Source organism: Vicia villosa, linkage group LG5 (genome assembly GCF_029867415.1).
Source record: "Vicia villosa cultivar HV-30 ecotype Madison, WI linkage group LG5, Vvil1.0, whole genome shotgun sequence".
Classification (NCBI taxonomy): Eukaryota; Viridiplantae; Streptophyta; class Magnoliopsida; order Fabales; family Fabaceae; genus Vicia; species Vicia villosa.
The window spans coordinates 155,109,596-155,127,070 of record NC_081184.1 but is presented as its reverse complement, the minus strand read 5'-3'; the positions used below and the strand labels follow the sequence as shown (position 1 = coordinate 155,127,070).

At 32.1% G+C, this 17,475-nt stretch overlaps 1 protein-coding gene across 1 annotated transcript; it reads right to left on the bottom strand.

The window, feature by feature from the left end:
- Positions 1 to 4,234: 4,234 nt before the first annotated feature.
- On the bottom strand, positions 4,235 to 6,990 carry LOC131605790 (uncharacterized). Its single transcript, XM_058878100.1, has 3 exons — positions 6,449 to 6,990; positions 5,355 to 5,507; positions 4,235 to 4,451 (listed from the first exon to the last, which is right to left on the bottom strand). The coding sequence occupies exons 1-3, from the start codon at positions 6,988 to 6,990 to the stop codon at positions 4,235 to 4,237; spliced, it is 912 nt and encodes a 303-aa protein (XP_058734083.1).
- Between the last annotated feature and the right edge of the window lie 10,485 nt (positions 6,991 to 17,475).

The window sequence follows — 17,475 nt, the reverse complement described above, 5'->3', positions numbered from 1 at the left end:
TATAACGGATTTTGATGGGCTTTGGTGGGCGGTGAATTTAATATCCCAACCCGCCATCTGCTGGCGGTTGCGCGGGCTAGCTCGACGGGCCGCGACCCATTTTGTCACCCTTATATTTAACTTCCTTCCATTCCTACACTTTAAAGCCACATACAGTAGAAACTCTTTAAATTAATAATGTGAGGACTAGAGATATTTATTAATTTAGAGAGTTATTAATTTATCGATAAATTAATAATTATTAATTTAAAGAGTTTTTAAGTAATTATATTGTACATACCAAACAAAAACGCAAATTTGTCTATACCTCTTATAATTACGTCGCAGCGAACCTTGAGACTCAACGTAAATTAGTAACTACTGTGTTCATATGCATTGGAAATCAATAATGACTTTTGAAGTTTGATAAATGTAAATAAAAGGAACAAATTTGTTCAATGTATTCTTAAAGGAAAACAGACAACTATTGAATCATATTTCAATAGCGTGTAATATTTTTTTTTCCAGTTTCTATGAATTATTAATTTATGATTTTCTTGGGACCGAAAATTATAAAGGGATCTCTCGAAAAATTATTATCTTATTATTTTATCGAGTTTTTTAATTTGTTACACTGGCCCAAGTCGGGACCGGACAAATTTATTATTTTAGAGAGTTTATTAATTTACCGAGTATTAATTTAAAGCGTTTCTACTATAGTTTTTCGTAACCTCTTTCCAAATAGTTTTTTAAGGATCCTTTCAAATTCAAATAGTATAAATCAGCCTTTCCAAGTATTTTTCTAAACAAGCACATGTTTTTAAAAGTAAGGGTGACAAAATGGGTCGCGGTCCATCGAGTCGACCCGCTAAAAAATGGCGGGGTGAATTTAGATTTTAGACTTGCTGTCCACCAAAGTCCGTCCCGCTACCGCCCGCTAAAACTCATCCCACCTTAAGCGCGTCATTTTTTAGTTAATTCTAATAATTTCAATTCTTGATGATTTTATTTTATACATTTATTTGTGAATATATGCATTATTTTTTTAATTGTTAAAAAAATGCTTTATAAAAAAATTCAAATTAAAGTATTAAATAAACCTATTAATCTATTTAAAAATAAAAATAAATAAATAAATAGATGGACAAGTCCGCCGCCCGCCAACTCACAATTTTGGCGGGACGAATTAGATTTTTATGTTCATTTTCACCTGTGGGCTTGACCGCTCCGCTTGTTTTTTTGGCGGACTTAAGGCGGGGTGGGGTAGGATGGGGAGGGCGGACCGTTTTGCCACCCTTATTTAAAAATCGAGATTATTAAACAGTTAAAAAATGACAATTGATAGTAATATTATTCTTCTATCAATATTCATTCGGCAGATTACGATCGAATTAAGGTTAGTTTATTCGTTTAATTTTTTTGTTTGTTTAAAATAAGGTTAAATATGTTTTTGGTCCTCCTAAATATCTCAAATTTCGTTTTTAGTCCCTCAAAATATTTTTTTCAAAGAATGGTCCATATAAAAATTTTAATTTTAATTTTTGATCCTCTTGCGAAAATCGTCGCTAATTCAGTTGCTAAATAAAAAACATCGTTAAAACCGTCATTAATTATAGCGCTAAATTATAAAAATCGTCACTGAGTTGCAGGAGGATTAAAAGGTAAAATTAAAAAGTTTAGGAGACCTTTTTTTTAAAGAGAGTTTTAGGTTATAATTTCAAATTTTTTATTATTATCTTCTACTTAATTGACTTATTTTAATACTTTATTTATTAACCAAGAAACTCACAACCGAAACTATCACAAACACACAGCTTTGTTTACGAATCCAAAACGAACCCACCTCTTTGAGAGAGCAATATTAACTCGTCCCATCCACCTTACCCTCTTGGAATTGCAAGGTAATAACATTATATATTTGTGTGTTTGAAATTTTTACTACTGTAGTAAAGTTTGCTATAGTTGACTGTGAGCTACTTCATTTCTTCCTTTCATGATTGCTTTAAATATTGAAGATGTATTGGCTTTCACTTGCACAATCATTACATTTATTGAAATTAACTTGCTTTAAAATATCAATTAAGCCATTTAATCTACATGCTATCAAGTTTGTCATTCAAATTCCATTGGAGTTTCATGAAGTTAACCTTGTTCAATCCTCCTTGTCTCCTTGTCTACTAGGGTAATAGACCCTTTATCAATCAACAGGTGATTTTTTGATTATTATTAATTAGATTTTAAAATAATAAAATTATTATAAAATGAAAAATGATTCTATCAAATAATCCTGGTAGTAAAATGTATACAGTTAAGTTGTCGCTGACATACAAAGATTTCTTTCAATTTTTTATGTCATACTCTATGGATAGTTTGCACAATTGTTATGGAGTTTAAATGACAATTTACCATTCCTTTTTTTCATGGTAAATGTTGGTGTTATGGGCTATGAGATATTAATAAAAAAATATTAAAAATTGTTATGAAAAATAACAGAGAAGAAATACTATATATAAAATAATAGGTTTTGATTTTTATATATTGTTTTTTAGATTTAATTATATTGTAATAGATGTAGTCATATAAATATACAAAATAATCATTCCACGTTCATATGCATCACCCAAAAAAATGTCAATGAAACTTTTAAAAAATAATCTCAAGCATAATGGACGTTGAATAGAAGTTTCAAAATAATTGAAGAATAGAAGAACTTGTTTTTATTTCATAGAAGAAAAATGTTAAAACAACTTATATTTGATATCAAAATGTTAAGAAAAACAAATAAAAAATTAAATATACAGTAAAATTATAACTGTAAAGGAAAATTGAATTATATAATTGTATTATAATTGAAATACCATAATTAAAAACAGTCATAAGGCAAGAAACAATAGAAGCTTAGAAGAATATAATGAACAAAAAAAAGTAATAATTCAACCAAATTAAAAAATTCTCATTTTTCTGTTGTAAGAAAGAAAGATATTGAAAGAGTGATTTTTCATTGGCACATGTGGGTCACATTTGCTAAGGATGGACAATATATTACAAATTACAATTGTTCCAAATGCATGTGTTGTTGCAAACATATAGATGTTGTAGTTTGAAATTACATGTTTGAAAGGGTGATTGTCATGAGTGTTGGTTATAATTTTACAATGTGCAGTTTTTTAGCGTGTAGTAACTGATACTCTCATGAGTGTTGGTTATAATTTTTGTTTAGCCTCCAATTAAGAAAAATACTTGCATAAACACAAAGGCTTTACAAATAATCAATCATAAATTTTTATTAATTAAAAAATAAAAATATTTTTTTCTCTCTCCTACTTAATCACAACCACTCTATAAATCTAATTAAAAAAGAAGTTAAATTTTAAATAAATTTAAAATTTTCTCTTTTCTTATTAGTTGTTCCTAACATTAGTGATTTATGTTCGTATCTATGCAAGTTTTTTTCCTAATTTAGTATGAGTGTGAAGCTTTTTCTCTAAACTCTAAATTAAAAATTAAAATAAATTATTCCGTAGAAAAAATCTCAGTTGCACGGACACAATTTGAATCCATGACATCTCGTTTAATAATTTTTAATGAATAAAATCTCAGCTGCTAAGTTATTTGATAAAAAAATTAAAAATAAACTATAAAAAAATACAATATGTAAAAAAATAAACTATATAAAAATATAACTTTATCTTTATAGATTTTTAGATAAATATATTATTTTTCTAAACTAAAAATACAAAAATTAAAATCTAGAATGTTTGACATTTATTCACCGTAATGTGGAGGAATTAATATCACCCCTCATTTTATACATACCACTCCTTCAAGTAATGCGTTTTTACGAAATTATTCTTACAAAATATGAGAATTTTTGAAATTTCTGGTATCGTGCCAGAAATTTCATATAAATGTCAAAAAATTTGTTGGATTTATCAATTTACCGTGTCTGATGGTTTATACCGGAAATTTTAAATTTTTGATACCGGATATTTCAAATTTCTAGTTTGACTTAAGTTCATAAAATTATCAAAAATTGAAATATCCGGTATATGAAAAATACATGAAATTTCAAATTTCTGGTAATACTAGGACTTTTTTTTTTTTTTTTAAACTTGAATAAAATACACAGTGAAATAATGAACCGTCTTAATATATAAATAGATTAAATGTCATACATAGATGCATCACAAAAAAACTGCAATCACTTCCTAGACAATTCTTCCCAATGTCTGAATCGACCCGCATATGTTTATTCTCATGCTTTTGCATCATTAGAACAATTCTTCCTCCAACGATCAGTGTCAGGAGGCAGTGGAGAATCGGGTCTCAACTTTACTTGAACCCAATGGTTACCGTCGACAAAACCAACAACAATGATTGTATGACGACTCGTGTATGGGGGTGGAGCTATAAGAAGCAGGAAAAATGTTATGTTCATTTTCATGGAAACAGAAACAGATATAACATTATATCTAAAAGCAATATGGTAACCCATATCTAGAATCGACATTCATTTCTCCTTACCCTGAACACCCAAGTGTTTTACGAGTAATGAATTACTAACATAAGAGACAATGTCATATAACAACTTGGAAAATAATTCTTCGTGTTGATGGATTTTAAGTATGTAACTGTCTCTGAATATCATAACATGCATCTTGCCCCCATCTTAATGCAAATGAATACAACGGAAACCACATTTTCCATCTGGTTCAACATCAATAATGTCATCGATGTATGGATGAAATAAAACAGAAAACTGTGACAAGTACTCGCCTTTTGTAGAAATGGTAGAAGGTTACTTACTAGTCCGCATGGTTGACGATTGACTTCCACTTAGTTGTGTACATGATCTCTTCATAGTATGACTCCTCTATGAAGCATCAGCATATTCCCACTGACTTAGATCATGATGCACATCATTTTCCTCACCTTTTATACTTTTCTTAACTCCTCACTTTGACTTGTATCCCAACGGCGGTGGACACATTCAAGTTTTGATGGATAGGCTAGATAAAAAAAATATATTCTTATACGCCCTTTGACCCACGATATCTAGAGTACTAAATCGTCTCTTCAACTCTTCGCACTCCTCGTCTAAATCCCACTTGCTCTCGTCAGGACTCACATCATGTTTAGAAATTTGCAATTTCGTCCAAAACACATGAATAGTTTCCAAAGGTATAGGTAAGCCTAGAATCTGGTAACCGGCAAACTGACACGCACACAGAAACCCATGTGTTGTTCTAATGAAACAACCACACCTCTAATTACTCGCACCAACAAATTTGACTATTTCTAGTTCTTTTCCAATGAGTTGTATACACTATCTTGAAATAAAACTGTGCAATTTAGAATAGAATGGAGTGTTATACCGATGCTCAATATTGACGATACTTTTTTGAAACGACACTCTTATGAAACCTAGCTGCAACTTCAAGTTTGTGTTCACAACATCCCAACTTGCACATAAATCACCACAACTTGTCTTCAAGATGTTCTTCAGACTCCAATGTGTAGACTCCACCCTAGAAATCATGAACACATTAAATAAACAACTCACAAATTAACATAAACATATTTCCTGTTAGAAGAATATACATGTTTGTTGTTGTGTTCCCTAAATGAGTGACTCTGTTAGTCCATGCAGAAACAAACCTTTTTTTATAAGGTGTTAACCATGTTTCTTTCACATACTTGACAAATGATGGAATATCACCACATACAATCTCAAAGTGGTTCATATGTACATCAAATCACCACAACTTGTCTTCAAGATGTTCTTCAGACTCCAGTGTGTAGACTCCACCCTAGAAATCATGAACACATTAAATAAACAACTCACAAATTAACATAAACATATTTCCTGTTAGAAGAATATACATGTTTGTTGTTGTGTTCCCTAAATGAGTGACTCTGTTAGTCCATGCAGAAACAAACCCTTTTTTATAAGGTGTTAACCATGTTTCTTTCACATACTTGACAAATGATGGAATATCACCACATACAATCTCGAAGTGGTTCATATGTACATCAAATTCGTCTTATATATTTGAATACAACATGTTGTTCCATTGATCCATGACATGTTATTGTCTTTATGATTTCACATACTCTTTATATTTCATGCTAACATTTTTTGAAATATGAAACATACACAGCAAATGAGACGCATCTGGATACACGGAATCAATAGCGTCCATTAATGCAAGTTCTCGGTCCGTCACCATGACATTTGGAAGCAACTTCTCAGAATAGAACTACTCTTTAAGCTTTTGAAGTGCCCATGTGAAGTTCTCTTCCCTTTCATGTTCCAAATATACAAAAGCAACTGAAAACGTTAATTTTGTTGATGTAACGCCAACAATCTCAATCACTGGTAGTCAGTACCTGCACGATTAAAAATGCATTTAGCAACCATCTCACTCAACATATTGTTAAGATGGAAAAATAAAATTAAAATTCTTACCTATTTGTTTTGTATGTGCAATCAAAAATCAACACCAGAGGAAACATATTCAACAACTTGACAAAGTCAGGTTGTGCCCAGAAGATATAACCCACAATATCTGAATTCTCCTTATTTTTAGTCCAACACATGTATTTCTCTTGGTGAATAAGGATCAATAACATTTGCATTTCTGTCATTGCACCTCTCTTGCCCAATTTGTATGTTGCTCTAGCTCGGTATATCTGGGTAATACTCGTGATATTTTCCGGGTCTTTGTCTTTCAAAGCAGACACGATGTACCTTGATGCCATATTGTACTTTGTTATGTCATTCACACATTTTCTTTCATAATCTTTTAGACGGCCCAATATGTCATGACCTATAAAATCCTTATCTAGTATATGATTGTGCATCCCATATTTAACCATCACTTTCCAACCAATGCCAATAGGAACATACCTCAGTCTAAATGGGCATATAAGCTTCATAGTACAATTGCCATAAAAAGGGGCCGCAACTTCATTTTTCTTTTTGTAATTTCCTCCTCTATCACAACTCATAATCAATTTATCATTCCTCCCTCACATTCTATTAGCAGAATCAGATCAGATTGTAACAACATCAATACCATGACTTTTTTCAATTGAACGTGCCCATTCTAGAACATTGTCTCGCGATTTAAAATTCTGACAATCACAAAAACGTATAATTAGATAACTTCATCAATTTATAGAAACAATAAAAAGTATGAAGTCAAGTAAACATACCGTATCTGTGACAAAGTACTGTGTAAGATCAGTACATGAATCCGTAAAAGAAGTTGAAGCTGCCGGTTCAGGACCACAAAGATATAAAACCTCATTTGTTATATTCAACACATACTTATTTTTGTTCCAAAATTTTAGTATTATCTTTTTTATTCTACCAACACAAATACCTGTTACTCATTATATACATGCCTTTTTTCAGAAAACTATTCAATATTTTATTATATTCTGTCTGCTCCAAACTCAAAAGTTATTTTACATTTAATGTATTCTAACCACTCTATATTTCTCTTGCCTCGTATTAGACCATTTACAATGGTTTCAACACTCAACACCCACTTTTTCAACTCCGAACACTCCATATCATTTTCTCTCTCTTCCACCTAATAACTCAACACTCATTCAACTTTTACCTTCTCCAATGGTTTTTCACTCAACACTCTACCCCACCACTTTTTATTTTCATATTCTTATTTAAATTTTATTTTTATTTTTATAATTACATAAAATTATAATTATCGATTAAAATTAAATTAAAATAATAAATACTTAACAATTTATTTTTTATTTTTTTGTAATAAAAACAAAATTTATTTAAATAATTGGATAAGATACAAATCATATTAAATTAAATTAAAATACATCACACAAGTAACGTAATTAGTACGTTACAAAATAAACACTAATAGAAAGATAATAATAAGATTAAGATAGTGAAAATTTTGGTTTTTTTTCTGTGTTCAAATCAAATGAACCAAGTCTCTATTTATAGAGAAAAAAAATCATGAATTTTGGTAAAAAAAAATAATAATAATTTGCAACGAAATAATTGAGTTCAAAGTATTAAATGGATAAAAATCTGGCCAGCCAATCACAAACAGCCACATGCCTCCTGCGTCAGCCTCAATTGTGTTGAGTTTTCTCAACACCTCTCTCTTCCACCTCACACTCAACACTACTCTAAACACCCATTGAAAGAGATTTTGCATGTTGAGTTCAACTAAACACACCTATTGCACATGGTCTTACACGTTTTTTAGATTTATATTCCTTCTCCAACCATATCAACACTCTTTTCCTTCATCAAACACTCTCTTATCTCAACCTCCTCTCTTATTTATCTTCCTCATGACATATTCACTTCTGCCTTCAACTTCTATTTTCTATCATTTTCCTCCAACTTTTCTTCATGGCCACACCCTTCAAGAAGAGCAAAACAAAATATAAAGAGAAAAAGAAAGGGACGGTGAAGATGCGATCGAAGATCAGAGGGGTGTGAGCCGATGGTGGTGGTTCTGATTAGTGTAGTTGTGAATGATTTTCAACATCATACGGACGGAAAAAGATATGACTTGAACAAGATTAAGTGGTGGCGGATCTGTGCATTTTTGGGTGGTTTGGAGGTGGTGAGGTCGCGATTTTCAGTGATTAAGGACATAAGACATGTTTGTAAAAAATTAATGTATTACATTTGTGGTCAGAGCGGTTGTGATAGGGACGCGCGATGGTGGAATGGCGGCTGTAAAGGTCGTACGATGATTTCTTATGGAAAAGCAAATCTAAAATAAATTAAATTCTTGATTTCTACAAAGTTCTTCTTATTTGGTTTCTGTTTTTTATTTTTATTTATGGTATTGTATGGTATTGATGTTTTATCATGGTTAAAGATGGAAGTAGAAAATGTGTGTTTAAAAGTTTGCCTTGAAAAAGGACATAAGAATGTTTGTAAAAAATTAATGTATTACATTTTTTGCTATTTTTTCTAATATATATATATATATATATATATATATATATATATATATATATATATATATATATATATATATATATATATATATATATATATATATATATAATTAATTAAAATTGTTAGATTAATAAAAATCAACGGTTAAAATTTGAATTAAGTCTTCTACACTTACTTTAAGAGTAAATATATTCATCCATATATATATATATATATATATATATATATATATATATATATATATATATATATATATATATATATATATATATATATATATATATATATATATATATATATATATATATATATATATATATATATATATATATATATATATATATATATATATATATATATATATTTATATTATTTAGAGAGAGGAGAATGAGAATGATGAGATGAAAGTTTTTTCTCTTTGTCGCAGGAATATGAGTTTGAGAAAGATTGGTGATTTTTTTTTTAATTCATGTTTCAACAAGATTGGTGATTTCTTTCATATTTGTTTTTATTTTTATTTTATTTTATATTTTTCATTGTGTAAATAGTATGCTTTACTTTTTCATATTTCACATTTAAAAGTGAAAAATTAAAAACTTTAATCATTAATTTATTTAAAGACATTATAAAGTATAGGCTTAATTGCACTTTTAGTCCCCCTATTATTCATTTGTTAACTTTTTGGTCCCTCTATTTTAGAATCCGGATATTTGGTCCCTCAACTTTAATTTTTTGAGGATTTAAGTCCCTGTTCAAATCTGAGTGAACTTTTTGATGACATGGCATACATTTTGATTACGTGTCACATGCCAAGTCACATTATTTATCTCTGATATAATTTAATGATTTTGAAAATTACATGATATATTTTTATTTCAGAATAACAAAAATAAGCAAATATCATTTAGGTTTCCTAATTTATTTAAGTGAACCCTAATTGGAATGAGTCAATTTCAATTCCTTGCAATACATCATCGTCGTTCTTCAGAAAACCACCGCCCATTCCAGAGAATCACCATCTTCATCATCAGTGGTATTCAAAACGTTATTGTCCATTAAGCTCGTCTCCTACGCTCGGCTTTGTCTCATTTGTCATCAAGCTTTTGTGATTTCGCCCTATTTCGCCTGAACATCATCTTCAATGTCAAATCCAACATATGTATTGAGGTAAGTGGTTGTTGTCTCAACTGTTTTTTATTAAGGATTTGCGTCATTTTTGTTTTGCTGAATGAGTTGTTTTAAGTTAGGGTACTGTGTTGCACTATTTTGTTGGTATTATTTTAGCATAAAATTCTGCATAACAATTAATAACAATTTTGCATACAATGTTTTACATTTCACTAATTCAGAGGAATTACACAACCATAGAAATTACTCATAAGCATTTTTTACAAATACATCGATAATACTTCATTTGAAAATATGTGTTACAACTAAGGCACACACAAGAAACATTACAAACACAATAGACAAACCTAGAAAATAACCCATAAACTTTATCTTCATCTTCAACAAGTCTTCATTTTTCTGTGTGTCCCTAATTAAATCCATAGCCTCATTGTAATACGGTGAACTGACTTTATTTGAAATGTTGCGGTAAGCAAGAGTCGCCACCGACTTTTATTTTATCCAATTATAGAAAGGCTAAAAGATCAGGAAAAGACCTTTGAAAGATTTTGAGTTCGGGGGGTAAGTTATACAAAGGGAAGGTGTAAGGCACCCTTTGCATCCATGGTTATCCATGGGCTCTTAATTGCTTAGCTCACTTTTAAATTGTTTGAAATGTTTAAAAAGTAGGGTGTGAATAGAAATTCGAATAAGAACTTTAGCTTGTAAATAAGCGTAGTCTTTTTGAAAAGTATTTGAAAAGAGTGGGAAAGATAGATTTGAATTTAAACTCGAAAAAGAGCGAGCAATTAATAGCAACTACCCTAAGTTTGAAAAATCGTTCTTTTAGCCTTTTAGGCGAAAGGGTCTATCCATACCATAAGAGGGCAGGAAGTCTTTCAATTGGATATTTGAAGAGTCATCGAGATATCGTTCGCCATAAGATTGTCCCTTGCCATAAAGAGGGCAGGTAGTCTAAGGGAAGGATATAATAGTCATTAATCTTTTTAGGCATCAGGCGAGGATACCTTAGCAATTGGGACAATCATCTTATTTTTCCGAGGCAACATCGAGGGACTAGATGATTTTTAATCTCTATAGGCAACCTTGCTTTAGGTATCCTCGGAATCGAGGGACTTGACTATTTAGTACAATTAGAGGCAACAGAATCATAAGGCAACAGGCTACAACGGCAACAAGAGGGATTATCCTAAAGGTGTGTGGGTGCAACAATCACGTGGTTAACTTCGATGATATTTATCTTGTAAATTAGTGATCTATGTTCAATTCATGGTTTATCAGTCCCTAGGGTTACTAACCACGCAGTTTAAAATTGCAAAAATTAAAGGCAGAAAAAATATAAAGTCCTACGCTATTACAATAAACACATGCGGTGAAGGGGATTACAATAAAAACTCGTAGGGGAATGCGGAAATTAAAATGCGGAAAAATAAGAGGGATCAATAATTAATTTAAATATCTTGAATGCCTTGATCTTCCTCGAACCTTCGATTGACTCTGAACATCTGAGAATTAAACGGCCAATAATAGGGGTGAGTATAGGAGGAATTCCTTGGCATTGAAATAAACCCTAATTTAACCTATAAGGCAAAAATTAAAAGGTAAATAACATTTAAATAAGAAAAGAATTAAAACTTAGCTTTTTGATAGGCATGACGCGTGGCTGAAGGATTTTGGTTACTCCTGAAAATTAGGCACAAAGAGGAGCAATTTTAGTGCATTAAAGACTTCATCAATTATAACGTGGCAGATCAAAAGTTAAAATAATAATAATTTAGGCAAACAAATGAATAGGCAAAACCCCAAATGGGAAGCAAGTTAACCAGAGTTAATGGGCAACACCTACCAGTAAACCTAAGGCTATTAGCGTTTATAAATGAATCGAGGTTAACAGACCTAAAATTAATTAACCTCATTAATTATCAACTTAAAAAAACATTTTAAAAAAACTAATTATTAACCCTATTTAATTATTATAAAAAATATATTTTTAATGTCAGGAGAAAATCGGACCCTCGATAAAATAAATGATTATCATATAATAAAAATAATTTGTTTAAATAACATAAATTTAATAAAAGAAAAATAAAAGAAAGAAAAAGAAAATAACAAAAAAATAAAAACTTATGTAATTGAAACAAAACAAAAAAAAACAAAGAACACTTATCTATGATTATGTGTGATGGCATCTTGAGGGTGTATGGTGAGGCAGCGTCCCCAGGACCCTTGGATTTGTGTGGATGAAGATCTTTGTGGATTAGGCTCGAGGGTCTACCTTGGGCTGACCTTACTGAATCTGTAAACAAGCACCACCAAATAAAAGGAAAAATATAAACTGAAGTACATTGGGATCGAACCCAGGTCTTCAGTGTGAACAGCTTGCTTCTCTAACCACGTGAACTGCGTTTGACAAGTTATTAATGTAATGGCAATCAAATAATATAATAGGAAAATAAAAGTGATTGGTAAAATTCAAAATAGGTCAAACTGGGGCCCACACGTATTGGCTTAACCAAAGAGAACGAGAGAGAGAGAAGCTTGGATCTTTGACCGGCCAATAGTAGCATAGGAAAGAGTCACGCGCCTAGTCAAACGGAGGACTCAGAATCAGCGCCGCCAGACCGGAGAAAATCCGGTCGTCTTCTCCGATTGGGGATCTCAAGTCCTGCAAGAACAACCCTAAAGAAACAAAAAAAACAACCCAGTCCCACTAATTGGGCCCCTACGAATCCAATGGAATAGTTATTTTAAGCTAAAAACGTCTGCAACTAGGAGAACGAAGCTTCCTCGTTCTTGAGCCCTAACAATGGTGGCTCGAGATTCTCACGTGAAAATTCACATATAAGAGATCAAACTCATCCTAATTCATGCCCTGAACACGAACACACTCATCAAATACACGGGAGATACATAAAAACACATAATCGAATTTTAAAAAAACTCAACAAACCGGTGCACTCATGAAGACGGGTCCTGGGGGGCTTCAAGCTTGTGTGACGACTGGAAACCGTTCCTGGTGACCTCAGAAGGATGATGGGATGCTTGAGGTTGCTTGAAACTGGCCGTAACAAGATTTTTGTGCTTGCCCTAGTTTAGAGAATTTTTGTGATTTTGGAGAGGTTCTTCAGAGGCCAAGGATATGTCCCTTAGGGTTTGCCAAGTTTGTATATATATATATATATAGGAGAATGATTAGGGTTCATAAATTGAATCAAATATTGGTGACTTAAAGAGATTGGAACTTGATTGATTCTTGAATGCAATCTTTCTAATTTTTCTCCAATATCAATCCTATTGAATTCAATTTCCTTCAAAATGAGCTTTGGATGGGAAATTTCTGATGTTCCATGTGAAAGTTATGGCTGGTCAAAGTTCAGTTGACTTTCTCCTATGAAAACCCTAATTTAGAAACTTTTGAATTTGTTGATTTCTGATCTTTTCTTGATGAACCATGATCAATACTTGATCAAATGGCGAATGATACTTCCAAATAAGGTTGTCGACAAAAAATCAGGAGTTTTGACTGTACTTTGACCACAGTTGACTTTTAGGTCAAACTAGTCGACTGTTGACCTTCTGAACTTTTGACTGAGCAATCCTATGAATCAGAGCTTGCAACTTGGCATGAGGGTCCTTGGAGGTATATGAGAGACCAAAGGTTCCATTTGAGGTCTTAGAACTTGATTTTACTTTGACAAGGTCAAAACCCTAGTTTGAAGGTTGTTGTTTAGGAGAGTGTATAGTCAGTCAAGTCTTGAGCTTCTGATATTCAAATGAGCTTGAATATAAAAATATGGTGGGCAAATTTTGGGGTATGACACTCATCATTTTTGTTCTTCAAATATCTAATCACATCTTTAGAACGTTTGCTCATGTCTTCATCAACCCATTCAAAATAGTTGCATCCTTTTTTTCCCATCACCTTAAAATTACCACAACCATGAAATCTTCTTCCAGGATTCTCATAAGTCCAAGATGTCATCAATGGTGATTCAAGTCCACACCAACATCTACTCCTTCTTCTCCTTAAACCATACTCATTTGTTGAGGCAAATGAAAAACTTCTTTCAGACATAGGTTGGAGAAGAAGATAAAAGAAGAAGAAAAATGAGCGAAGGATCTGGAGAAGAAATATTAGCGACGAATCTGGAGATTTCGAGCAAGGAATCTTGGAGAATAAAAACGTGATTTCCTGAGAGGAACAAAGAGGAGAGGCGATGGATAATTTTTAGGGTTCAATAACATTCAAGATCTTATTATATAACGATTTTATTTAATGGTATTTGATTTATAAATATTAAATTAAGTTTAAGAAAATTATTAAGATATATAGAAAATTATTAACTTAAATATTAATAAAATGTAAATGACTTGGCATGTGACACGTAATAAAAATGTATGCCATGTCATCAAAAAAGTTACTCAGATTTGAACAGGGAGTTAAATCCTCAAAAAATTAAAGTTGAGGGACCAAATTTCCGAATTCTAAAATAAAGGGACCAAAAAGTTAACAAATGAATAATAGGGGGACTAAAAGTGCAATTAAGTCTTAAGTATGTGAATTGGAAATAGTAAAGGTTTTTTTAAAATCATTAAATTTCTTTCAAATAAAAAATATCATATAGTTATGTTCCTTCAGATTTACCATGCTCTTTTAAAACTAATCTTGTCTTGTTTATAGTAATTGCACCATTTCATCCATCTTATTCCTAAATACCCACCTAATGCCAATGCCGGTTTTATCAACTGGACGTGGAATAAGATCCCAAATGTTGTTACGTTTAAACTGGATAAGTTATTCTTGCATAGCAAGTAACATTTCCTCGTCAAGTAAAGCTTCGGATATCGATTTAGGTTCAATACGAGAAATGAAAGCAAAGTACTTAAGAAAATTATTAAGATGTGATCTAGTACTTACAACTTTTTTGACATCTCTCAGAATTTGATCCAGTGGATGATCTTTTACAATTGTCCAATCTTGAGGGAGTTGGATCAAGGTCTCTTGGTTTTCATCCTCATGTAAGATTTCCTCTTTATCTTCATTAATGTCTGCATCCTTTTGCGAAGGAGAATGATCCTCTTTAAGACTTCTATCGTCGATGAAGTTCTCCGTTACCAATCTGAAATATCAGAGTAAATGCCTTTCCCTATTTCTTGTGTTGTCCCCGTACATGAGAGAGGGAGAGAGTACAATGTTCTTCCTTTACTTTTTGATAAATATTACAAGAGTTCATACAATCACCGATCCACAATAATGATGAGAAAAATAAATCTCCTATCTGGATCTTGGATCTCGACTTGTATACAACTTAATGCCCTGTTATGCAAAATCTTTACTCGATTTCCGCTTCACCAATATGCTCATAATCTTCGTGTGGCAATCACCCCTTGATCCCACTGATTTCTTGAGCGATAAATAGTCTGAATATTGAGAAGAATTCCTTCTTGTTTGTATCCTTCCATACAGTCAATACCAATGTCACCTAGAGAGAATAACTTCTTTCTTTTCACTCGATTTTATCACTATCCATGACAATAACCTCAATCTTGCAAGCTTCCTGAAAATCTTTACCAAACCTTCAAGAACGGTTTATTTTAAGACACGTCTCCTTCATCTATTACAAATCTCCATGATCGAGATTGAAAATCAAAATTAGAGGTTGAAGATGAAAGAAATTTTATTTCCAAGAGTTTTTGGAGTTTAAAAAATTGAGAGGGTGCTGATTTCACAAAATCACAACATAGATTATGAAATTACTCTTTTTTTTAAATAAGATGACAACACGAATTTATATATGCTTGCGATTTAACAAAAAATAATTAGATTCGATTCAAGAACATCTCATGATTTTAGTCAAATGAGCAAGTAGAGTGAAATAAAATCTCATAAGGGAAATGACTCATTTTTGCATGTGATTCGAGCCACCTTATATCTCTAATTCGAGTCACAAAGGCTCATGATTCGAATCAAATATAAAACTAGATTCGAGTCATTTCGGGCAGAGCCAATCAGAAAATGTGAAAAGTAGTGTGATTCGAGTCAGGTATAAAGTATGATTCAAATCAAATAAGCCAAAGGTTGACAAGATTTGCCTGATTCAAATCAAGTGTAATTTGTGATTCGAGTCATTTAACTGACTGATTCAAATCAAGTGGAAACTGCGATTCTAGTGACATGATTTGAGTGTAATTTGTCCCTGTTCAATTTGTCCCTGTTCAATTTATAATTTGTCCCTCCCGATGCTAAAAATTTATTGTTTGCCCCTGTTCAATTTGTTTTTAGTCATGATATGTACATGATTCGAGTCATGCACATAAAATCTCAACTTTTCATGATTTTCAAAATACTTTGGGATTTCCCGTTCCACATAACTTGAACCAACAATACCTATGATTCCTGTTCCACTAACTCAACCAATTGACTAAAAATATGATGATCAAACTCAAATAAAAACAATTGAATTATGCATGTTATAAAACAAATCAATTCAAAACTTGATTTAGAGATCTACAATCATAAAAGAAATTCAATAAATAATAATAAACAAAACGAAAGTGATAAGACAAACATCTCCCCTAATAATATTAATATATTACATTTTAATCACATAAACCATTTAAATTTAAAATAAAATTAAAGAAAAATACTATTAATAATTTCTCGAATTGTCTATTTGGCCCTCTTACTATTAATAATTCCTTCGCCCGTCAGAGTTTCACCATCTCCTGGCAGCTTCAGGCATGAGAGACCTCTGCATGCTCGGTTACGATACCATACATAATGGTATGCTTGCGGCCTTTGCAGAGAGATGGCATCATGCGACACTGCAGGCTAAGGGGGATGAGTTGGAGCAGACTACACACAGAGAGCAGGCGCTGAGATGCTACTTCTTATATTTGATAGCCACTCAGCTCTTTGTGGACACGAGCTCGACGTACACATTTGTCGTCTACCTGACGTACTTATCGGATATAGCACGTATCCATGAGTACAACTGGGGAGCGGCTGTACTGGCGTACAATTATCATAGACTTAGATAGGGATGCTTGTGGAAGGCAAGGACAATTGCAGGCAACTGTACTCTTTTGCTGGTAACAATCTTACACTTTTCTACTTTTTTTATAGTTTTTTTATTGTACTTGAAAATAACCGTATTTTTTTCAGGGTTGGATACTACATCACTTCCTAGACATTATTGGTTGGGGAGAGGTAGATGAGTATACAGAGGTCATGCCACGTGCCAGTGCTTTCATCCCCTTAGAGGGAACCAGGTGTCGGATCCCTACAAGCGTTCGCTTGACCGCATGGCCGCCGAGGACATCAGGTACTGTTGCTATGATGAGCATCGGGAGGCAGTTCCATTTGACGAGATATGTATGTATTCTGGATGGTTGGCCGC

Excerpts from the sequence above, each read along its gene's own strand:
- LOC131605790 (XM_058878100.1), bottom strand. The coding sequence starts at position 6,990 with ATGAGTTGTGATAGAGGAGGAAATTACAAAAAGAAAAATGAAGTTGCG. Across the intron at positions 5,508-6,448 it reads TGCACATACAAAACAAATAG|GGTGGAGTCTACACATTGGA; the intron begins GTAAGAATTTTA and ends CATGATTTCTAG. Across the intron at positions 4,452-5,354 it reads ATCGTCAATATTGAGCATCG|ATATAATGTTATATCTGTTT; the intron begins GTATAACACTCC and ends TATTGCTTTTAG.